The sequence below is a fragment of the Macrosteles quadrilineatus genome, unplaced genomic scaffold (assembly GCF_028750875.1).
Source record: "Macrosteles quadrilineatus isolate MER2022 unplaced genomic scaffold, UCM_ALF_1.0 Scaffold_2__2_contigs__length_208266976, whole genome shotgun sequence".
In the NCBI taxonomy this organism is placed as follows: domain Eukaryota; kingdom Metazoa; phylum Arthropoda; class Insecta; order Hemiptera; family Cicadellidae; genus Macrosteles; species Macrosteles quadrilineatus.
In genome coordinates, this window is record NW_026542595.1 from 19,894,448 (window position 1) to 19,919,494 (window position 25,047).

The 25,047-nt window shown below is 35.6% G+C and overlaps 1 protein-coding gene across 1 annotated transcript in view; it reads left to right on the plus strand.

Annotated features, from left to right (window-relative positions):
* LOC128987341 (DE-cadherin-like) overlaps positions 1 to 25,047 on the plus strand; it is a 483,101-nt gene that overhangs the window by 449,600 nt on the left and 8,454 nt on the right. The window contains exons 6-21 of the mRNA XM_054408138.1: positions 371 to 559; positions 1,495 to 1,697; positions 6,168 to 6,348; positions 7,172 to 7,348; positions 8,223 to 8,394; positions 8,814 to 8,960; positions 11,063 to 11,178; positions 11,596 to 11,754; positions 11,963 to 12,091; positions 13,474 to 13,629; positions 14,252 to 14,405; positions 14,835 to 15,022; positions 15,625 to 15,810; positions 18,795 to 18,944; positions 23,465 to 23,907; positions 24,445 to 24,650. Coding sequence (XP_054264113.1) covers positions 371 to 559; positions 1,495 to 1,697; positions 6,168 to 6,348; positions 7,172 to 7,348; positions 8,223 to 8,394; positions 8,814 to 8,960; positions 11,063 to 11,178; positions 11,596 to 11,754; positions 11,963 to 12,091; positions 13,474 to 13,629; positions 14,252 to 14,405; positions 14,835 to 15,022; positions 15,625 to 15,810; positions 18,795 to 18,944; positions 23,465 to 23,907; positions 24,445 to 24,650 — 2,956 coding nt within the window. The remainder of the gene's footprint in view (positions 1 to 370; positions 560 to 1,494; positions 1,698 to 6,167; positions 6,349 to 7,171; positions 7,349 to 8,222; positions 8,395 to 8,813; positions 8,961 to 11,062; positions 11,179 to 11,595; positions 11,755 to 11,962; positions 12,092 to 13,473; positions 13,630 to 14,251; positions 14,406 to 14,834; positions 15,023 to 15,624; positions 15,811 to 18,794; positions 18,945 to 23,464; positions 23,908 to 24,444; positions 24,651 to 25,047) is intronic.

Consider the following 25,047-nt stretch of genomic DNA (forward strand, 5'->3'; position numbering starts at 1 on the left):
CCTCACCAACCTGCCTTGGGCCGTATTAAGCTTGTACGATATGTACAAGTTTAAAATCACATGTCCTAAGACATTAAAAATCACTTTCTGGCATATTTCATGGTCCTTTGTCCAAATAAAAAAAAAAAAAAATACCAACAACGATACCTATATTGTTTTGCATTTTTTGGGAAACAAAGCAACAAAAGGGTTAAGAGGTGACACAACGGAGTATGTTATATTTTTGTTCTCACCCCTCCCCCGCACTAACACTATTAATCAGTTGAAGCCTGACCAAATCAATACTTCAAATAACCATAATTTTTGTTTAAGGTAAATGATGTTGGTAAGCACTGAGCATCATGCTTATTGTTTATATCTGTGGTTACAGAACTACGTAGAGTCAGTGCCTAAGGATCTGGTGCCTGGTCATGTGGTGATGAAGATATCAGCCACAGACATTGACGACGGCAACAACAGCAAGGTCTTTTACGATCTGCAAGCCAAGAAGCCCGAGGAAGCAAATTATTTTCATATTGAGAACAACACTGGAGTCATAATTCTCAACCGAGATATTGATGTGAGTTAAGAATGAAATCTTGATACAGTAGGCCTATGTCTGTGAATTGAACGCTGTGTACTGTGGAAATTTTTTTTAACCTGACAACCCATTGTTTGTGTGACAGTGAAAGATGAAAACAAATACTAACAGGACTTATAAATAGTACAACTATTTATATTATGCTTATCCACTACTAGTAAGAAAAAACCAGAATCACAAATCCTTCTGCAATTATTCTGTAAATAAAACAGAATCACTTTCAGTTTCAAGCAAATAATTAATTTTTTTAATGACTTGAATTTTTACTTCTATTTCTTGAGCATTTTTTTCACAACTTCCTTCATGGTGTATATCTTTAAACTTTCCATTCTATATTCTAGACTCAGTCCTAGATTCTGCATTTTATGAGACTTGCATATTCATTCATACTTTCTCATTATTGTATTGTGTTTTATGTGATTTCACAGAAAGACCCCGGGTACCATTTCCTGATGAGAGCCACTGCCACAGATCAAGGAGAGATCCCCAACTCCGCCACTATAGACCTAGAGATCTCTGTGGTAGAGTCCCACAAGAAAGCTATACTTGTACATTGTCATTATTGTATTGTGTTTTATGTGATTTCACAGAAAGACCCCGGGTACCATTTCCTGATGAGAGCCACTGCCACAGATCAAGGAGAGATCCCCAACTCTGCCACTATAGACCTAGAGATCTCTGTGGTAGAGTCCCACAAGAAAGCTATACTTGTACATTGTCATTATTGTATTGTGTTTTATGTGATTTCACAGAAAGACCCTGGGTACCATTTCCTGATGAGAGCCACTGCCACAGATCAAGGAGAGATCCCCAACTCTGCCACTATAGACCTAGAGATCTCTGTGGTAGAGTCCCACAAGAAAGCTATACTTGTACATTGTCATTATTGTATTGTGTTTTATGTGATTTCACAGAAAGACCCCGGGTACCATTTCCTGATGAGAGCCACTGCCACAGATCAAGGAGAGATCCCCAACTCCGCCACTATAGACCTAGAGATCTCTGTGGTAGAGTCCCACAAGAAAGCTCCACAGTTCACCTACACTCCTCAGTCTCCCATTATACTCAAAGAGAACATCTCCGACTTCAGCTACAACATTGCCAAGCTCCAGGCCAAGTTAGTATACTTGCGATTGATTATACCATTGGTTTTGGATACTAAATTCGACATTTCATTTTCATAGAGCTGTTGTTTATTTTTCATTAAAAAAACATAGTTGAAAGAGTGTCATGCAGAGTACAGTCTAAAACTGTATGTTACCTAGGCCTAGGCCTAGTATTATTTAGGCTACTGAAATATCATATGAGATTATATGATGTTATAGCTTTTAAAGGTGTGCGATGCATCGAAAATGCATCAAAATTCTGATTTGATTCAATGCATAGAATCACGATTCGATTCAGGTGGTGATCAAAAAACTATTCAATTCATGAGGGAGTCAGTATCCATATACAAAACGCCTTCCGAAAGTCAACGCAATACCCGTAATACAGGAGCGCGTTGTTGTTGCGTTTCCTTTGTGAAGGCATTCAATTTAATTAATTTTTTGTTTGTAAATATTGCTTTAATTGTATTATAATATTTTGTTTAGACATTGTAAATTATGAGTAGTATTTTTAAGTGTAACCAGTGTGAGATATGTTTTACTAGGCCTACTGTAAACAAAGCCAAAACTAGTCACCAACCAGACCAATAACTTTGGTATTTTTGTAGGTCCGCTTATGTAAACCATTTGAAAGTTTCAGTATAAATCTTGCAAATGTTTTACTTTGTATACACCAAAATATATCTTTATTTGTAAAATCAATACAATAAAATAGGTAACATGCTTAAAAATATTATTCTGCAAGTAAAAATTATGAAATAGGCTAGTAAAGCAGCTCACTGATATTTCAAGCAAAAGCAATACAGGTTCTCCTAATACATGATAAAAAATAAATATTTTTTCACCCAAAATTCATGTATACCATATGTTTGAATAGGCCTAATACCACATCAACGTAAATTTTCATTAACAAGTGGTAAAGCTTAATTAGCCTATTGTAATTTCACTCCATTGACAAGTACGAATAGAAAAATGTGGTATTGCTTCGAATCGAGTTTCATCGATTTGAATTGAAAATCTTTTGAATCAAATCGTTGCTTTGAATCGAAAGTTTTTGCTGCTTCGCACACCCCTAATAGCTTTAAAAAATAAGTACTCTATCAGTTTGACTTATTTAAAAAGTTGGCGTATTTGACTGGGAATCATCAATTTACATCGGTGCATTCTTCTGTTGGTGATTCAATTGAACTACATAATTTTTATTTTAAAAATGGCGAGGTCTATAGCATTTAGGATGGACTGTCTAGTGTCTAGTTCTATCAATTCAGTCAAAGATAATGTATTATAAGTGTTAATTTAGTTAACATTTTTTTTAAATTTTCTTTTTGTAAAAACTTTTTTTCTTGTATATAAATATTATTCAGTAAAGTATTGCTATGGATAAACATACTCCCTTATTAGATTTCTATAATGCTTAAAGATCAGCTGAAGACAATTTTGTTGCTCGTTCTGTCCAGTGCACTGTTAGAGGTCGTGTTTTGTTTACAATTTGTTTCTTGTTATTAACTCTGCCCCTAGCTTTTATAGCCAAACAGTAAAGCACAAATCATGAAATTAACCCTAAAATAATAAAAAATAAATTTTGTCGACACTACCGATCAGTGTGACCGGACATAAACTAAGCACGAAAAACTAGCTTCAAAATTTACCATGGGATGAGAATTGTACAGTACTTGTGTTGGTTAGTGTATGGTATACTGTTCAATATCCTTTAGTGAAATCAACTGCCCATTATTCCAAAACAGAGTAACCACTCATGTAAATATATATTTAGTCCTCTCCCATAACTGCAATAAGCATTTTATACTTATATGCCAACCCCGTACGAAGGACAGGTACTCTACTAGTGTTTCATTTTATATTAGTGACGTATTATCATAGCGTACTACAGTTTTTAGTTGACTAACGTTACTATAAAGAATATTTTATGTATAGTAAAGCTAAAAAATTCAATTCCCACTTACGTGTGGTCTGGTTCAGGATAAATATAGTGATTGCCTGTCAATGGATTGCAATCATACCCATTACAATAGTGGGGCATAATATCAAAGTGCCTTGTAGCCATTTGTATGATGAAATGGGTTGGTTATACCCTTGGTAAATGCATCATTTTGTCAATGCCAATGGATTATTGTTAATCTGGCCTTGTTACTGTCATGGTTACAATGCTTTATAAATCTTTTGTTTGTTCAGAAAAATTAAAATTTCTGGTATTTACTGGGAATATAAACAAATTTATAACAGAACACTAAAAGTTTATTGTATAGGTATGCCCATTTAAAATGAGAGAGCAAATAATAGTTAGCTCTTAGAAACTGTTATCTTACAACTGAACAGTTTTCTTAGAACAACGTTTCTTCCAGTTCAGCTAGGATATGAATGAGTACGGTATTTATTATGAGTTGTAGTTCTCTCCAGGAATGCAGGAAAAGTGTAAACACATTTAATTGGCCTGGGGATCATGGCAGTATCGTGATCGTCTTCTGCAATTACTAATACACGTTGATCTGCCGTAGTAACATCCATGATTATGGCTATCAAATTTTTCTTATATCTCGCTGACTTCAAAAAAGAATCAACCGAACGCTGTTATTAGGTGCTCAGCCATAGGCTCTTGGCGATCATTCCACATCTGTAGGTTTCATGCAAAATTAATGTGCAGTTATTTATGTTTTTCCCAATTTCCATGTCGGCTAGACACTTTGGTCAATATTTCAAAACGCAGAGTTATTATTAATCATTGCCTTTTTTTAACAGGTGTCCTACTGTTTGATCTGGCAGGGTTTAAGCTTAGTTGGGTACTCTGTTGTTGTTTATATTATTTTAACATCTTAATTTAATCAGGGTTGAATCAAGCATACTGAAATTTTGACCAATTGTCCTGTTTAATCCTTCATCAAAAGTAGTTTATTAATATTAGGTCTATTTTATACTAAAATCATAACTTTTAAACTGCCTGCAAATAAAAATAAATTTTATTGTGTGATATTTTGATCTTTTTATTGCAAATGTCACTTATGAATGTCTACTGCAATGGTACATAAGTAGTATAGTAATCTTTCTTGGTAAACATGTTGATTTATTTATGATTATTAAATGGTCGTGACTGTCACTAGACTATTGTCCCATGATGATTGTTGTACCAGACAGGGCAGATTGATATGTGTATCGGATACATCAGTTAACGATTCACTCCGTTTATGTTTATATGATTGATGTCCTGAGACCTGTTACATTGGCTTGTGATTATTCCTTATCTGTAATGGTTATTATTCATGATTTTTTTTAGTAAATATATAAATATGTAAGTAGTAGGACAGACTTTATTAATTTATGATTAAAAAAATATTGCTGCACTAAAGTATCGATCGACAACACTGATAATATTGTCATTGAAGTTCAGTGTTTTTGCTGCATACCCGCGAAGAGTTGAGGTCAGTTGGAAGCTGTTATGAAGAGTGGCGTTTCAAATCAGACCATAATATTTAAGATAGATTAACATAAAGTTCAAGGAAGAGATGGTTGCAAGAATAAAAATAAAGAAATTTATTTATACCAATTAAATGGTGAAGAAGTAAATAAATCTGTCCAATTATTAAACTTAGGTAACCAAGGTTCACATATGATTATAAGTGGTGTGACGTAGAGTCCACCGAAACTGGTGCCTGACATTGGTGTATCATTAGTAGTATACTGGTACGTTACAAAGGTGAAGCTTGAACTTTAACAAAGATCCTCAAATGTATGGTTGTTTATCCAATTTATTGTTCATCTTTTCGATATTTACCAAGGCAGTAATAAATTAAATGGGCTCTTAAAATAATGAGTGATTCACAGCACTTTTGATTGAACCTTTTCATTATGTGGTACAGTTACCAAGGTTATCACACTACTCCTTTGAAATTTCTCAACTGTTTCTCCTTTTTAACAATTGTAAAATACAAATTGATAATATGCTATCAAATGAGTCTTAAAAATATCCAACACTTTAAAGAGAAAGCAATTTACAGTAAACCATGATTAACTGAAGTAAAAGGAGCAAGGCTGTTCCCAATAATCTAGTTTTCAGATAATAATGGCTAGAATTTAATGGGTTTTAAGGTTATTTAACCTACTGTCAACAACTGCATGTAAAATATATTTCTTCAAACTTTCCTAACCAAACTTTACCTCTATTACATTTGATTTATGTATCAACAAAATCATTACGTTCTGTTGGCGAAGCCAGGTCAACTAGCCAATCCATACCATGGTGAATGAGTCCCATTACCTAGCAAATTTTCCTGTTGATTTGGATTTATATTATGGTTGCAGCTAACCCTGGTGCAGTTTAGAGAAGTTGATTGGCTGTACAACCCCAAAATTCTTGTTAAGTCTGGGAACGGTCCTGTACCTCTCACGCCAAAGACTGAGACACTCACTAAGCTATCAACATACTATTTTTTAGTCATAACAATATCTGACGGAGGCAATGATTACAGATCCAACACAGATGAGAAAGCGCCAGTGTTTGAGTTGGTTCACGGCCGCACAGACCAGACCAACAAGGACAGCACCTTTCTGCTAGAGACAGCTGGGGACGGCACCACAGCCTACATCAGATTGGGCAAGAACCTGGACTATGAGAGCATTACTGAGTACACTCTCACTGTTAGAATACAGGTAGGCCTAAAACATAACATCACAGTATCTTCCATGTCTTCAGTTACTTAAATTTATGTTTCCACCTCTAATTTTGAAGTCCAAGGGATCTTCCACCTGACAGGTTTATTTGAGGAGGTGTCCCCCTCTCAAATAATTCATAATTTGATAATTGACTTTTCTGAGTATTCTGGTTTACTTTTTCTTTGCACCCATACAGGACCTTTGATGTATTGGTTGTATTATTGTTGTTAAAATAAATGTTAACTTAAGTGTGTACAGAGAAGAGTTTATTTAAGGCGAACATTCCTTCTGGAAATTTTGCTGCTTTGTATTTATGATTGTCCACTGGTTATTTACTACCTATCCTAATAATTAAACCAATTCGTTAATTACAAGGCAAAAATGTGTTTAGAATTCATCTATAAACTGTAGGTCCCTTAGTTGCCATTGGCTGTATGGGCTTTTAATTAACAGCTGTGTCTAAGGAATATGTCGACCTTAGTTACTAACAAGACTACAAGATCGTGCCACTAATCCTACACTCATCTCCATTCATACATGGCTTAAAATACCTACTTTAAAATGGTCACAGTTTTAAAGTAAATTTTTAAAAGTATTGGAACTAGAATTATTATAGTGTATAGTTAAAACAAGAGCAATTACAGAATAATATAGTTTTTTGCATATCTACAAATATAGCTTTTAACAAATTTACTAACATAAAAAAAAATTCTAGTTTGAAATTTATGTCTTGCAAACCAGAGAAGATATTTTATATTTTAAATTTAGTATTTAAAGTATTGCAACATAATTTCACACTATATTCTGTTGATGTTTCCAGAACAAGTACAACTTGGCCTCAGAAACAGTTATTAATATACAACTAGAGGATGTGAATGATCGGACTCCAACATTCACGGAGGTTGTCAGTGGAAGTGTATCTGAGAATGAACCTCCAGGTACACCGGTCATGCAGGTGCGAGCCATCGATGGTGATGGAACCTCAGCCAACAACCAGGTATGTAAAACTATCTGCAAGCTGTTGGTAATGTCTTGGTTTTAGAATATAAATAATATTTATGCTGGGCTCTTTTTGAGTAACATTTTCTTCTTTTGTTGAAACTGTCAGTTAAATTTTGTTAAACATTCGGCTTATAACAATACTGGTTACTGATTAACCTGGAAAATGTAAAAAATAATCATAAGATATGCTTTTAACAAGCCATCTATACAGGAGCATTTCACAAAGTCCAAAAGTAAATATATTGAATAAACAGAGCGTTTCATTAAGTCCAAATTTCACTAAGTTCAAAAGTATAACTTGTAAATAATCACCGTTTCACTAACTCCAAATTTTACAAAGCCCATAATTAAAAATATTTAATAAACAGAGCGATTCATTAAATCCAAATTTCATTAGTCCTAAAGTACAGTCTCAGCAACTCCTGCAAACTGACCATGGCAACCCCTGCAGCACTTCTGGCCCGGACTGTTCTTTGGACTTAGTGAAACGCTCTGCTTATTTAAATATTATACCTTTGGAGTTAGTGAAATTTGGACAACAAGGTTTATTTAACATGTAGGTTTTTTCACTTAGTGAAATTTGGAAGGTCGTGAATATTTATTAAATATTTTACTTTTGGATTCTGTGAAATTTGGCCTTTATGAACCTCACCCATGCCATGATTTTACTGACCATTGGGAAATGCTACTGATCAAATGGAAGGAGATTTTTAATGATTATTCTCAAACAAAACTTAATCCTTTAAGTACTAAAAATGTGTTACTGTATGACGCCTCTTAGTGATATTGTCATAAAAATAGTCTACAGGTAAGTGTTAAGTATTAGTTTAGTTGAATATTTTGGCTAAATCTATTTGATGAATATTCAGGTTATGTACGAGCTAGTGGACAACACGGATGTGTTTACGATTGACCCGTATACTGGAAACATCACCACTCTGGTCACGTTTGACAGGGAGGAGCGAGCCTCATACAATGTCAAGGTGATTGCTATTGACAACTCTCCCTCGGCCAACAAAGTTAATGGAGAACCAAACAAAGGTAACCAACAGTCATACAATAGTAACACAACTTGAAATAATGTTTTAACTATTGAAAGTGTTCATGTTCCCACTAGTAATGTTTCATATAGACTGCCAAGGTCAATGCTCTTAGATTATATATTAAGTGCTAGGCATTTCCTTGGTACACTGACTGGAGAATGGTTCAGTGAATTCTCATTTTTCATATCTGTGACACTAATATATCTACAACTTCTCATTCCCAGTGTTGTGTTGGTGATAGACTCGCCATGGAGCTGAAGTATGATCACAATGTGCATCTCCTGGTGGCATCATACTTATAAAATAAAATCATACAATTTATGGATGCTTGTACTCAATGTCATACAGTACGTTTATGTACTCCATCCAAGAGTGTACTGCACATGTATTTTCAATGCGGATGTGGCGATGTTTTAGGCCAGCAAACATTCAGGATAGAGATAGCTGACAAGAATGATCATGCGCCCAAGTTCAACAAGGAGAGATATGTTGCGGAGGCCATGCCTGAGGATGCCAACATCAATCACCTAGTCACACAGGTTGAGGCTCAAGACAAAGACTCTGGTATGTGTTTCACAATCTGTTGTTGATTTAATATTTATCATATCACAGAATATTGATATACTAAGGGTGTCCAGCCTACCTAGAAACCGGGAATTGTATGTGAATTAAAAAAAAATCAGTTTGAGTTTTGTCAAGAACTTGAGAAAAAATTTTTATGTGTGAGTAATAGTCAAAAAATCTGCACAAAGTTGCCTATTTTCCAATTTTTTCGTGTGGTTGAAAATCCCGATTGCAAGAAACTGTCATGAATAACAGAAATTCCAGTGATCGCAGAAAATATCACGACCATATTCACGATTGCAAAAAATATTCATGGTTGTTGAGATGATAGCAAGAAATCATCACGTGTGTTGCCGTGATCATGAGATACTCACTGATTTGGCCGTGATCGTATGAGACGCTTACAACATAACAATTCTGGTGTTGTCAGGATCACAATAAAAAGCCATGGGTGTTTGGATCATCACAGATGATGCCACTATTGCGTGAAATCATTACACGTGTGTTCACGGTTGCTATTATCATCACTGTTATCATGAAAAATAATCAAAAGGTATTGACACGATCTCAGGGATGATGAAAAGCTTTTGCTGCGATCGTGGGAAATCATGACAGATGGTGCTGCGATCGCGGGAAATCATCACAAATGTTGCTGCAATCGTGTGAAATCATCACATATGTTGCCGCGATCGTGTGAAATCATCACTGGTGTTGTCAAAATTGTGGTATATTAACCCAGTTTTTGGTTGGATTGTGAGAAACAATCAAAGGTGTTGACACGATCGCCGGGAAGATAAACGGATGTTGCCACGATCGCAGGAAATAATCACAAATTTTGATCGAAAGATATGACCACTGACGTGGCTGTCATCTAGAAAATAATCACATTATTCGGTGAATGGTTTTAATGTACTTTCAGGTTTCAGGTAAATAAATCAGTTTTGTTTATTTAGAGTTGTAAGTTTTTTCCTGGAAATTTTGAATTTTAAACCTGGAATCGTCCTTATATTTTATTTTGATAGGACGCTGGACACTCTGATACTGCACTGTAAGTTAATGTCTGTACACTTAACAGTATGGTAGTCTCAATTATCAAATCTTTGGTTATCTGATTTCCCAAGTTATTCGATCCTCCAGACAGTAAGATGAAATCAAGTGCTATTAATTTATTTACTATATTTGTGTAGGATGACCATGAAGATATATAGTTAATAGCAAGTTCGTCGAGACTACCCCTTGTCACCCAGACTATACTTGTAAATAGGTGTTACTCTATACTCTTAAGTACCTGCACAACACCACATTTTTTCAAAACTCCTCATACCTGCATAACTATCTGGTATCAGTCTCATCCTAGTTACAGTGCAGAGACCTTCGGCTAACCTATCTATTGCATTCACATGAAAGTGCAAAATAGAATTAGTATTTCAAGGTTGTAATGTACACAGGTTGTGTGTCTGCAAGTCCCTGATATTTTCCGGTTAAGTCCATTTCCATTTTCCATTTCCATTTTCCAATTTGTTTTGTCATGAGAGCATGAAGCTCCCTGACTGCAAGCCCGGTACCTATAATTAACCATACCCGAGCCCCATGATGTAGGCCGAAGCTAATGCACCAACCTTTGGCACATCATAAGCGTCACTCCACCTGGGTTCCCCCAGGTACAAAACCCAGAAGGACCATAATGGAATTCCCTGACGCATTTAGTGCAAGCAACACTCGGGACCTATCCAATCCCTGACAGGCAGAGCCCGCCATCACCCCGCGCACTGTAACCCGCCATCCGGTTAGGTCCGGTCAAACTGTTGGACCAAGCTTAGTTTGGGATTGGTTTGGGCCAAAAATAATTTTAGACAAAAACTCGGGTTGGGTTGAACTGTGCCGAGCTTTTATTTTATGTGATCTCAGAAAGTATCTGGGAACATATGTGGTTAAAAGTTAACAATTTCCTTGTGACCACAGGTAATTTTATCTTTTTTGCCATGATTGTGGATTATTTAGTCCTCAATAGATGACAGACAAGAGTGATTTCAGAAGTTTCATTTTGAGTTTTTCTAGAATAATGCTACAGATTTTTCAAATAATGTTTAAATTTTTTTCAGAATCTTCTGTCACATACAGCATTATTGATGGTAACACTGGCAATGCTTTCTTGATTGAGCCTAAGACTGGTAAAATAAGAGTCAACAGCCCTCTGGATTATGAAAATACCACTAGTGTAAGTAGCTTCTCTCATGTAGTATACAACGTTCAAACTCCTGTAGTTCACTCATTGTGAGAATGACCATTACCATAAGAATTTTAAATACTGCCAGTAGATTTCTCACCCTGTTGCACAATTTATGCCTCTTTTTATGTATTTTTCATGGGTGGTAATGTTTGAGTGTGCTGAAGAAACCGAATGTCTTTTTTTACTAACCAGTGAACAAGCAATAGTTAAAAAAAAAATTAGTTTTAAACAAGTTCATAATAAACATTAAAAACAAAGTCAACTTGTACAGGGCAGAAACATATCTTGTCTTTAGTCAACCAATAGATAATAAATAACAGTAACAGTAACAGTGAATAGACCATGTTTAATTTACAATATTACTTAGTACATTTAACAAATCTTTATATTTTTCTACTTTTTCAGTATACACTGAAGGTTCGAGCGTTTGATGGAGTTTATGAGGATCAAGCCTATGTTGATATCAAGATTGAGAACGTCAATGACAACCCTCCAAAGTTTCTACCTTACGTTAACAATATCACTATAGAGGAGGAGAAGATGAAGGAAGGGTGCATAATGACTGTAAGTTGTTTAATTAATTTATTTGTTTAGGTTTAAGTATTGGCAATAGAGCTGATTCTACTTCCATAAACAGCTATTCAATTCTATTGGCTTCACTTGCATTTTTTACTGATTATAAGGGCTCGTTAAATGAAATGCATGATCAGTCACATATAAGTTATTTTTACTTGTACATGATTGCTGTTGCCTTATGTGAGATTGTTTACAGCTCAAAGCCTATGACCCTGATATACCAGACAGGGACGCTCCTCAACACATTGTCTACAATGTTGTCAATAAGCAGGACCAACAAAACTACCTAACTATCAACAACAATGGCTGTCTCTCTCTGTTGAAGGTACAGTATGCAGACTAATTACATTCTAGCTGACTTGTTACAGCACTTTTGTCTAACTTTTTACTGTAAACTTAAAATAATAGTACCTACCCTACAATTTAAAACTGTCTATTCAGTTCCTGTTGGCCCACACAAACATCTTTAGCTTCCCTAAAATACTAACTACAAATAATCTTTTGTTTCAGGTTTCAGTAAATTAATTAATAGATAGCTGTAAAGGCAATTCCAATGCCTTGTGGGTTTTCTCAGTTCTGAACAATTCTGAAATAACAATTGGCGATGAAAATTTTGGTTAAATATTAATTATATGTAAATTTACTCAATGGAACATTTGGTAATCCAAGTGATTCTTTGTCTTGAATCAAGAACTTTGGATTTTATATTTGTTTGGAAGGTAAAAACACCGGGTAACTAGCTAACAATGGATGATAAGAAGATGACAGTAAAATCATCCAGTGAAGCCATATTGCAAAGATTGTAAATAAAAATAAAAATGGCTTTATTGCTTCTTCAATGTCAAGAAGATTAATTCATGTAGCGTACCACAATTGTTATGGACACAATTATCGTTAAGTTGTACTGTGGTTGGTAACAAATATAATTAACAGGGTTGGTACGGTCAGAGAAAACCTGGAAAAGTCAAGGAATTATGACAAAATTCTGTAATTTCTCCTGAATGACTGCCTTTTTACAGATATGCTACATGTTTTTGTCAGGGTGATGACTAATGGCAAAAAGAACAATTTAAGCACTGATGCACATTTTTATATCGATAGTAAGTTATCGGGACAGGGGAGGAATCGATATAAATATAGTTTGAAACAAGTTTTAAAATTTAAGAGTGATTAAATAAAATAATCACACAATAAGAATAAGTTACATATTTACATTTTGTTCTAATATTTCTTGATTTTGATTAGTTAAAATCGGCTTACGGAATACCTGGAAAAGGTAACTGGAAAAAGTATAATATCAGTCTGGAAAACCTGGAAAAGTCAGGGAATTTTATTTTTCAAATTTAGTACCAACCCTCATTAATAAAAATGTTAAATATACACCTTAATTTAGTGAGGCCCATATCTACAAAATCATAAATTAAAGGGAGTTGAAAATTTTTTGTTCATAATATGCATATAATGGCCCATTGTATTGAATTATGTCAGACAAAACTAAAACAGACTTTCTCACTCTTATCCAATTGTAGTATTTCAATTAAGTGGTTAGTTTTTTTATATGGTGAATTCAATATGTAATTAGGCCTATTATTAAATGTTATTACTAGGTAGGCCTAGCCAATGACTATGTATTAGACGAAATTTAATATCAGCTTAGTAATGGCTAAATGATAAAGAAATCTTACAAACATATTTTTTTTGTTTTAGCCCTTGGACAGAGACCCACCCAATGGGTTTGCAGTCTGGCAAGTCCGTATAAGGGCCAATGACGAGGACGGCACTCGGCAGTCATCATTGCAGGAGACTACAGAAGTGATCATCACCCTAGAGGACATCAATGACAATGAGCCCTACTTGGACATGGTAGGCCTACTAAACACTAGACTACTAAGAAATTTATTGTATCTAAATTGAACATTATTTGTGCTTTTTTATTGTTGAACAAATCACTACTAAAATAACACAATTCTATGTTTTCTACCTTCAGTTGTAACTACACAATAGATGTAATTATAACAGACGTGTATGAATATGTAGATGCAGAACCTCAAGTGACAATGTCGAGGTCTGTTGCACAACACAGGTGTGTTACCGAGCCACTCAACTCACACAGATGTTACTCACTGATCAGTAGGCCTACTCAGCTACAGCTATGTGTTACATATGTTGGCTTGTAATACACTTTTGGCACCATTAAGAAATGTTCATCCTAACAGTTTCTTTCCAGTTGGTGTTGTTGATTGGTTTTTTAAATGATACTGGCTCAAAGGAAGCAAATGAGCCTGGGGGAAAAGTGCTGGACGTATCTTTGTCTGTTTACGAAAACACATCCTCCGGTCAGGACTATTCACTTTTCAATCAAACTGTGAACTCAGTTTTGCAAACAATACTGTCGAGGAATGACACGGCACGAGCCTTGTTGGAGGGTAGGACTGTAGTAGTGAATCAGACAGTGAGCTCTCACACTCGCACTGTGGTGTTACAGCCTGGCCCAGTGGTGTGGAAGGAGAACCAACTCCCCGGCACCATCACCACCCTCTCTGCCAAGGACAACGACGGGCCTGACAACGGGCCTCCCTTCAAATACACCATAGCCAACTCCGCTAACTCAGAGATACGATCAAAGTTTGGCGTGTCTGGTAAGTTAAATTGCTGTTGGCATCGCATGTCTACTTGTGTACTGCACTACTGTGTTATTGGATTGATCATAGCAGGAAAGTGTAATCAAATTTAACATGTGCTATTAAACTACATTTATAAAACAATGTCCCTAATGCAAAGATTGTACAATACAGGTCCTGTTTATAAATAATTTTATATTTTTTTAGTTTGTTATTTGTAGGTAGGCTATAAGTTTACAAATTTAGAGAGCTTAAACACTACAGGTTTGAATAAATTTAATTTAATATCCCATTTTACATTCTATATAACATCATGACTGTGTTGATACCCACGTTTTTGAGTATTCATAAACATAAAGGAGTGATATTTTATTTGACAAATATGATTAAATTTCCCATCGGACTGTGAGAACTGTCAGTATAATTTGACTCTTTATTGGTGTACAGGAAACCAACTATCAGCTCTAGTGACTTTTGATCGAGAAGAAAAGAAGAGTTACCAAGTTCAGATCGCTATAACAGACAGTGGACAGCCAACCCAGACAGGCACAAGCACACTGACCGTTGTCATTGGGGATGAAAACGACAACCCTATGAAGAAGGGGTCTAGTGACATCTTTGTTTACAATTACAAAGTATGTGCAAGTATTAGCCTGTCAACACATTTTTCAATACAAACTTCTGACGTTCACTAAGAGTGACTTGAGTAAAATTCAATTAGCCTACTATATTACTAGATATATTAACCTGCCTAAGCATTTTATACTTTTTTATCAAAGACATTTTATCTAAAAACTTGTGTAAGCTATTACTGGTGAGATTTGTTTTACTTCAACTGAGTAGAGAAACATTGTTAACAGTGTAACTATAATTTTTCATATTTGTTTAACCATTTTTATGAAAATCATACTAAGCTCACTGTAGGTATAAAACATTTGCAACTATAATTAGTTTCTTCTCTAGAACACAAGTATTAATTTGTAATAAACCTGTTATCCTTGACTTGTTTTTACATAAATTTAAAAACACTTCATTACACATTGTTAATATAAAATATTTTTATAATATTAAAACAGAACTGTGTAAAAGGTAAGACATCAAATTTCAAACAATATCATTGTAAAATTCATTTAAATAATTGGTAGTGCAAATTTGAATGTTAAAAAACAATGTTGAATGTTGATTGTTGAAATTTGAACAAGGAGCTTACAAGGTTTAGTAATGTTTGTGTTTGCAGGGAGAAGCACCAGACACTGAGATAGGCAGAGTGTATGTGGAGGACCTGGATGACTGGGACTTGCCAGACAAGAGCTTCCAGTGGGAAGACAAAAACCACACCAACTACTTCGACCTCAACGATGCCACAGGCATGATCACGATGTTGCAAGGCACACCGGCTGACTCCTACCTGCTCACCTTCCTGGTAAGCTAAACAATCACTAAGTACTCACTGCTCTACTTTTGTCAACTATTTTTTAGTCATTTTAAATAACTTTCTAAAATCCATCTATCTATATATTAATAGGCAAGCATGTTTCTTTAAAACCTTTTTTCTCAGCTCGTGTGCATTGTAGGGGAAATCTACGCATACTGTTAGAAAGCTATTTTCCTGTAGGTGTGCAGAATCCCTTTATAAATTAAAAAAGGCTCAAAAATAAGCACAAAAAATGAATTTAAAATTTTGAAAAATTTAACATGGATATTATGAGTTGCCATGCTGGTGACGAAATAACAACGAAATATAAACAGAAAATCAAAACAAATGGAAGAAACTCCAATCACATGTTCTATTCAAAGTGTGGAATGAAAATAAAGAAGTCTGTACATTAAATATTTTTGGTCGAGTTTCCACCACTGGACGACCTCTAGTATATATTTAATACACTACATGCCAACTTTATTCCCGATAAGGCTTTCTTATTTAAGACTTACCACACCAATTAGCAGTTTATTGTAAGGCAAAGGGAAGAAAGGGTTGGGCAATCAGTTTACCTATTATTATGTTTTCTTTGTAAACTTAAGAAATGTTATTATAGGTCGGCCGTTTAGAAAACGACCTGCGCGAAATTTTTAGCGCATGTAGGGGAGGTAACGGCGAGGGAGGGTACGTTCCCCCTCTCCGCCAATTGCTGTTTTCACAAAATGTGTGCATAGTGACGTCACGTGCTAGCTGAACGTGTTTTATTTTACCAAATCATATGTTTTCTTGTAGTTTCCCAAAGACTTTCGAATGACAATCATTACGAATTAGCATTGAATATATAACACTATTTAGCGTTTTATATCCAATATAGTGTTGTATTCAATATTGAATATAGTCATAGTGTTATAAAGTACAGGGTGTGGCAAAAAACCGATCCATTTTCTGCAGAGCACTGTTCAGCGACAGGTTGTCTGAAAGTGGTGGGAGTAAGCTCGTTGGAAAGTCTACACAATGCCATTTTTTCTAGTCACAGAGCAGTGGTCGCCTGAGCTACGTGAGGTTGTTATGGAGTTGTTTTAAAAAAGTATTGAATTCATTCATTGCAACTCAGCAGCATAAGCAGTTTCGTGCGTTCTTTCAATTAACACTACTATACACTAGTATACCAACTATACTCATCCCTCAGTAACAGAGTAGTGTGACGGTCGGTAGGGAACGTAAGGCGACATGGAGAAGTTCCGTTGCGTATAACAATAATGCGGTGGGTTTCTAACTTTAGAACAACGGCTTCTGCGTTGAAAGGAAGTTGAAAGGCCGACCAAAGTCAGATCGGATGCCAGACAATGAACATTCGACAGAGTTCGTACTACTGTGGAAAACAGTCCCTCGCAGGCCCGCCCGAAAACAAGAGGCTTTGCCGAAAATGTCTGACTGCTCAGTTACACGAATTTTAAGGTTAATTTTCATCCCTACAGATTAGTTAGAATAATAATCTGTTTAATGGTGTTATCCATACAGATAATCATGACGGAACCTTTTTTGCAGCTCCTACTTATGTTTTATATAATTGAAAATCTCTCATTTAAGTAGCCTTAGTGGAAAATAAATAGTTACAAATAAATTGACAAGATTCTTTTTACATATATTTAACAAAAACAGCACAAAACGACATATAGCGTAAGTTGTCGAGATTTTATTACACTAAAATGACATACACTAAACCCAAGCATAAACTACTAAACCCGTAGGATCCCCTCGGACTATGGTTTTTCTTAATAACTTCAAAGATTTACTAGACGCTTACCGAATGGCTTCTCTTGTTTTAAGAAGTGGAAAATCATGACCACAGCAAACAATCACGAATACAGGACCCACCGCAATGGCTGTTGCCGCGATAGGGACAATCATCACGAATCTCGCCGCGATTAAGATACGGCCGCAATCACAAAGAGTCATGAAAGCTGAGATAATCGAAGGAGATTATCGCTGATGTTGCCACGATTGTGTTAGACGCATATAACGTGATTGCAAAAAATGGCGTTGCCACCAACGATCACACATCTTAGTGACGGCCTTTTAGTGAATTTCCTATAAAGGGTATAAGCTAATACCGTAGTACTCATGGTAATACCTCTGGACCCAGGATGGCTAGGCGTATAAAAGAAGGTGTGTGCACGCACATCCCCCACCCCTCCAATCAGCCAATCAAGTATTTACTGCTTTACTGTTTTTCGGTTAAATGGTACCATATAACTGTACAATATAACTAACTGTAGTAGTGTTATATTGTATAACACTACTACAGTATATTCATTCAATGTTGAATACAACGCTATATTGGATATATAAAACTAAATAGTGTTATATATTCAATGCTGATTCCTAATGATTGTCATTCGAAAGTCTTTGGAAAATTACAAGAAAACATATGATTTGTTAAAATAAAATAATGGGTGACGGTGGGGTGGTAGTGGAGTGGGGGAAGAGCCATATTCTGTCTTACTCCCACAGCTCGGTATCTCTCTCTCGCACCAATGCTACGAGGAGGACGCTTTCTAAGCGGCCGACCTATAGTCAGAGACTGTGTAGTAAAGGCAAAATGAACAATCCATATGTAAAACCAAATTTGTATGTCCTAACCTCCAGCAAATGCAGCTAGCACCTGGTTGTCTAGCCTTCTTAAAAAGCTAAGAAGTGTACTTGAATTTTTATGTTCTGGTAAAAAGTTGGTGAATTGTATGTAAATTTGTTATGAGACCGGATTATTTAAATGCTAAACAATGACCAAGAAAATCTGCCACAATTGACTATTTTGTTCTCTTTTCATATCCTCTTGTCGCCTAAATCACATTTAAGGAAAGGCCACGATAATTCCATGATTCGACGTGGATGCAGGAGAATTTGTAAGAACTGAATTTTATAAACTAAAATCTGTATGTCTACTGGTAGTACATAGTAGTGACTCACATAATGTTTGTTGATAGGTAACAGAAGAAGCCAAAAAGATCCCCAGACACACAGTCACTGCCACAGTGAATGTGACAGTCAAGGAGATACCCGAGGAGGCTGTGGATAAGTCTGGCTCCATCAGGTTTGCTGGCATCACTGCTGAGGAGTTCATCACACCTGACTCAGTAAGTAACAATCCGCAGTTTGACGAGTTGTTAAATTTGCTCTGAATGTTACGTCTGTCATTTAACATCATGTAGAAGTTAGTTTTTGAACTAAATAAAGCGTTTTAGAAACTTTTTTTGAACACAAGTTTAGGAATGAAATTGATACTAAGAATAAAATATGTAATTATAACTGGGCAGCTGAGTGGTTATAGTGTTCGCCTAGCAATCAGAAGTTTGCTGATTAGATCCTGAGAAAAATCAGTTGCTTTTGGATGGTTTAAAACTTCAGAGCTACAGCTATATAGTATCCAGCTTTGAAGAATAACATCACAGAAATCGGATATGTTTTTACAATTTGTTATTACCACACGCTAATATACAATACTAGGTGAAACCCGTCGAAATCGACGGTTATTTTCAAGGCTTACGCTAATTCATCTGACTGCGATAAATTGAGTGAAATTGTACATATCGTGAGCATTTAGCATTGTTTAAAGATTAATAAGTGTAAAAACAATAATGATATTGATATTAATTGCATTAGTTACCTAATATGGTTTATCATTCAATGAATAAAATATCTCCCATACTGTACGTCATCGGTGTTATTAGTATACTATCTGGTATCTCATCGTTTGGAAGAACCTTTAAATAGTATTAAATCATATTGGTGGATCTTTTGTAGTTAAACACTTCCGTGATTTCATCAGTGTAATGCAGATTAATCTATGATTTTATTAAAAAAAAAAAAATCTGTTTGTTGGGAAGACACGGTCTAGCTTCAAAGGAAGATATCCATTACAGTGTAAGTTTGATTTTTCCTTCGTTACGTCGCGTCAGTTCATATCGTACTTCTGTGCTAAAATGAATAACCCTCTATCACAGTTTTGAGAAATTTGTTGTGGGGTTACTGTTAAAGCTGGAATTCCTTGACATGGGGGATGTCAGTTAGTTGTCTCAGCCATATCAATTACATAAAGTTGTCATTATAATCTCTCTACGGAATGATAGGTGTAGTGGAATATACTTGAAGTGAAGTTGGCTTTTATTCTTAAACTATTAGGGGCCTCCTCATTTATATGCGGCTTCATTGGCAACAAATAATGCAAATGACATAGCAATGAGGCATTTCCAAAAAGTAAAAATAATGTAAATTGGCTGTCACGTAAATATTCACGTTTACATGCATTGTTAATCAACGTATCTTATAAAGGATTATGTGATCTAGTTTAAAATGAATATGACCTTTCTGTCATGACAGTAGCTGCTTAAATATTATTTACCTAACCCGCCATGTTCAACTTCCCTATCCCAAACGTGATGTATACAACTTCCTTACTTCTCGAGTGATGTAAAGTATCAAAAACTCACTCGGTGATGTAAAGAAACCCATTTAAATAACATTGAGTGCTTAACTTAAAAAATATAACTCTATGGAGCCAACGACGTTCAACGCTAGAAATCAGCTGTGCGCTTGAATGTTATTGTTATGCTTTAAAGTATTTTCCTAACCTAGCTTTTGCAATTTTGTTAGTAAAAGAACGTTACTGATAGAAGATGAGTGAAATGGGTAGTGAAAAATATTGTACGTAAACCCATGTATATTGTCGGGTCAGGTAAAATCTTGTACGTTACACGTTACGCAAGAGCGTGTTTACATCACTTAGGTAAATTATGCAACTCGCTTCCGCTCGTTGCACAACATTCACCTGCGTGATGTAAAAACGCTCTTACTACACTTGTAATGTAAATAGCTATTACTCACTGGGCCATATTTACAGCCAAAATGTTGTGTTATTTTCAATAACATATGGGTAAGTTACATAGTTTTTTATTTGCTGCTGATCAGTGCACTTTAAGTTAAGAATATATATTTTGGAGACAAATTAAATGGTTTTTGTTGCAGAGTAGCGGTAGCAGAACCCTTTTCGTTAGTCTAATAACATTCAAAGGCTCTCTAAGAATTCAAGTTCTTATTTGTATACATATCTATATTATGTTTTCACTAAGCTGAATAAATACATCGAAGTAACCTCTCTGAAAAGTCTGCAGTATATTGCAGTTTTCCAGCTTAATGACTTTCTTTATAATGCAAATATTTCTACATGAATATCGTAAAATGTATTATCCAGTTGCTGTAAACTACTATTAATTTAACAAAATATGGATATGGCTCAAATGGGCACCGTGCCCTTCTGCACTTGTAGGCTATTATTTTGTATCGTATTACACAATTGAATATTTTTCCAATGATTGAAAACATGTATGCAAATAATCTTACCTATGATGATCTGTCTAGAACAATATGATAAAAATAAAGACAAATACCCCCGCCGCAGCAAACCTGCAGACTAAGCGAATTTCCATTTGCCTGATTGGATTTACACTAAAACGTCTCCTTAAAAATATATCACATTCCTTATTTAAATAGAATCAGTTTAACACATACTTAGGTTTGCTGCAACAGGGAGGGTAAAAGTGTTTTTTTTTTATGTAAAATGTTAATAGTTAGTAAGAAATAAAAACATTTTCCAAATTTGGGCAAAATATGTTAATAAACAAGCAAACTACAACAGTTTACTTATTCTCCATAAGAATAACATGGGAATTTTAAATTTACAATTTTTTGGAATTTTCTCCGTAACGATTAGGTGCATTATAACGCTTCAATATACTAAATTATTTATTTTTTTAAGCTCTACAAAATAGTTTAGAAAGAAATTGCAAAATTTTATGTATTTTGAGTCAAAAATGGGAAAAACCCATTTTTACCCCATAAAACCCCCCATAAACCCCCGATCCCACGGTCCGATCATGCTGGTTCGCGAACTCGTTCGAATAAACGTAGGTTTACACGTTTGTACCGAATTTCATCAAAATCGGATCGTTTTTGCTCGAGTTATCGCGCTAACGGACACATATATAAATATATATATATATAAATATATATATATATATAAATATATATATATATAAATATATATATATAAATAGCCTATATATATACATATATAAATAGCCTATATATATATATATATATGAATTTGAACGGATGGTGTTTTTGGCCTCTAGGGACCTCAAAACGAAAAAAAAAATCGGTCCCGGGTCCAGGTCTTACCATGAGTACTACGGTAATAGCTTATTCCCTATATGGGAAATTCGCTAAAATGATGAAAAGGTCAGTCACCAACCCGTATAATAGATATAAGGTCAATGAGAAATAATTTTAAGAGTTACTGTGATAAAAGGATGTTCCACTGATTTCGTCATGGAACGTTATATATTGCAAAACATGACATGATACAGAAGAAAATTAATTTTAAAATCAGAAAATAACTTTGCAAATTCTTCTTTTGGACAATTCAGTAACTCCCAATTAATTAATGTGTCTTGTTTAAAATACAATTTACAAATTAACAGCTGTTTCATTAGAAAGTATTATCCACATGGCCAAAATGTAAACAAATCTTAATCAGTAGAGGGATCTTTAAAGGCTTCTGGGTGTTGCGGGATTAGCAGGTTCTATACAATAAAACTTGGCGATTTTTAATAACTATTTATTTACACTAATTATTATCTATTTACAAATATTACAATTACCTAACGCCTAACTAACCCTATCTAAACCTAGCTAATGCCTATTCTAATTTACAATGGTTCTACTTACAGTTAGCCTCTACAGGATTTATCACTACTTCTGTTACAACACTGTCACTACTGTCACTACACTGTATCTACACCGTCACTACACTGTCACTGTCACTAGCACTAGCACTGGTCACTAACACCGACGGGCGCTTGCCGCGACGATTCTCGGAAGGCTCAACTCAACTCAACTGCCGTGTGCCGGAAGACGGTCCCTTATATAAGTTTGCCGTGGAACATTCTGGAGACCCCTGGTAGCCTAGACAAAGGTGTTTACGCCGTAGAAGTGTAGAAGGTTCTAGGGCCCCTATTGAGGTAGTACGTTGACATGGGTCTATTGTCTATCAGTGGTGCGCTAGGAGAAACCCGTGTAAACAAACAACCCTTCTGAGACGGCGCCTGGCTATTGTTGCGCGGGGCTCCTGACTTGTAACATGGGGCAGAGCCCTAAGGGAATTTACTTCGTTTTTCTTTTGATAACTCATCTAGAGACTAAGACCTTTCTTTTGACACCCCTGCCAAGTTTCTACGCCCAGCCGTTCTCCCAAATTAGTGGTGACAAAGTTTCCAATTAAATTTTTCGATTCCCCCATGTTAATCTTATGGGATAAAATCCAACTTTGATGGAAGATCCTGCCCAAAATAATGAAGATATCAAAAAACTAAAAATACTTTGCAAAACTACTGATCAGGGCAATTCTTTTGACACTTTAATCATCAAAATCGGTCCAAAAATGAGGGAGGAGTTCTGTTCACAAAAATCGGCTTAGCGTATTATATATATAGATACTTCAAGATGTGCCTGGTTTTAAGCATTAAACTTCTATTGTCATTAAAGAGCTACATTAACCGTTTTGACAATCAAATTAACTCTGTAAAATGATTGTTTACAGCATGACATGAGCAAGAAGATGATACTTCAGGCTAAACTGGCCCATCTGCTCAACACCAGCTTAGACAACGTAGATGTGTTTACTGTGCTGCACTCTCCTCACAATACTAACCAGACACAGCTGGACGTCAGATTCTCAGCTCACGGCTCTCCCTACTACTCTCCTGAGAAGATCAATGCGGCAATTGACGAACATAGGAGAGAGTTAGAGAAGGCCCTGGGAGTCAGCATGTTGATGGTGAACATAGACGAGTGTCTGGTAGAGAAGCTGTACTGCACAGAGCCGTCGTGTACCAACTTCCTCAACAAGAGCAAGGTGCCGAGTGCAGTGTACACCAACACCACCTCCTTTGTTGGAGTCAGGGCTGTGGTGGATCCTCTCTGTATATGTGATGTGACACAGAAGATGGTCTGCTACAATGGTGGCACTCCAGTTGGAGACAGGTTGGTATTGCACAACCCTCTACCAATCTAGTTAGATTACATTCAAAAACCTGCTCTGTTATGAGTTAGTGCTAAATCCCACAGTTATTGCTTTTCCTTTCTCTCCATGTTAACTTATTTATAATAGTACGGGTATAAGTCTCTAAAAATATAGCTGTTCTGTTCTTTATCCATTAATAAAGGGAAATTGACAAAACGTTTGGTATTCGCTAACTTATACAATACATATTTAATGCAAACCTATTAATAACTTGAATTTTCTGGTAAGGTGAGAGTTTATTTTGCTTGTCTTTATATCTGAAGGTCGCTGGTTCAATTCCAAGCGAGATTGTTTTCAGACCAAAATGCCATAATTGTCTTTGGGTAATTAGTGATCCTAAATAACAAAATGGCACAATAGATAGTAGATTAGGTAGTAATTAAGTATTACCAGCGTTTGGACTTATTTCTTTTTAACAATTCAGCAAACAAACAAATAAAAATAGTAGTAAGGTTGGGGTGTGTCAGGTTGGCAGGTAATGTTGGTTGATTTTGCAGGTGTGAGTGTGCCAAAGGGTTTGAAGGACCTCACTGTGAGACTGTGGGGATCGGCTTCAAGGGTGATGGCTGGGCGTTGTATCCTCCCTTCGCCTCTTGTGTGGACTCTCACCTCTCTCTGCATCTCCGGACCCACAAACCCGAGGGTCTGGTTTTCTACATCGGACCCACCAACTCCGACTCCTTGAGAATGCTTGGTGTACAAGGTCAGTTCTGTTTAGGCCTATCAAGAAAATAATCATCTAGCCTATTGCGTTTGATTGAAGTTTTTTTAGGGGCTCTGCAAAGAATTCAAAACGTCATTATGGTACAAACAAATTTGTTCTAATTTAAATTCAGTTTTGTACAGCTTCTCTGAAGACACCTTCTGAGTAACTTCAGAACAACTCTCTAAAGTACTGTAGTCCTAAATCAGGATGAAATATCAGTGCTGCTATGTTTTGTGTTCTTTTATTGTGCATCTATTATCTTTACCCCCTGGACACTAGTTTTCTCAGATAAGCTAGCTGAATTATATTCCTTTTCAAAAAAATATTCTTTACTTTACTATCCAATTGGCTTTCCTTTAAAATTCAGCCTATATCCCTTCAAGTTATTATTTGT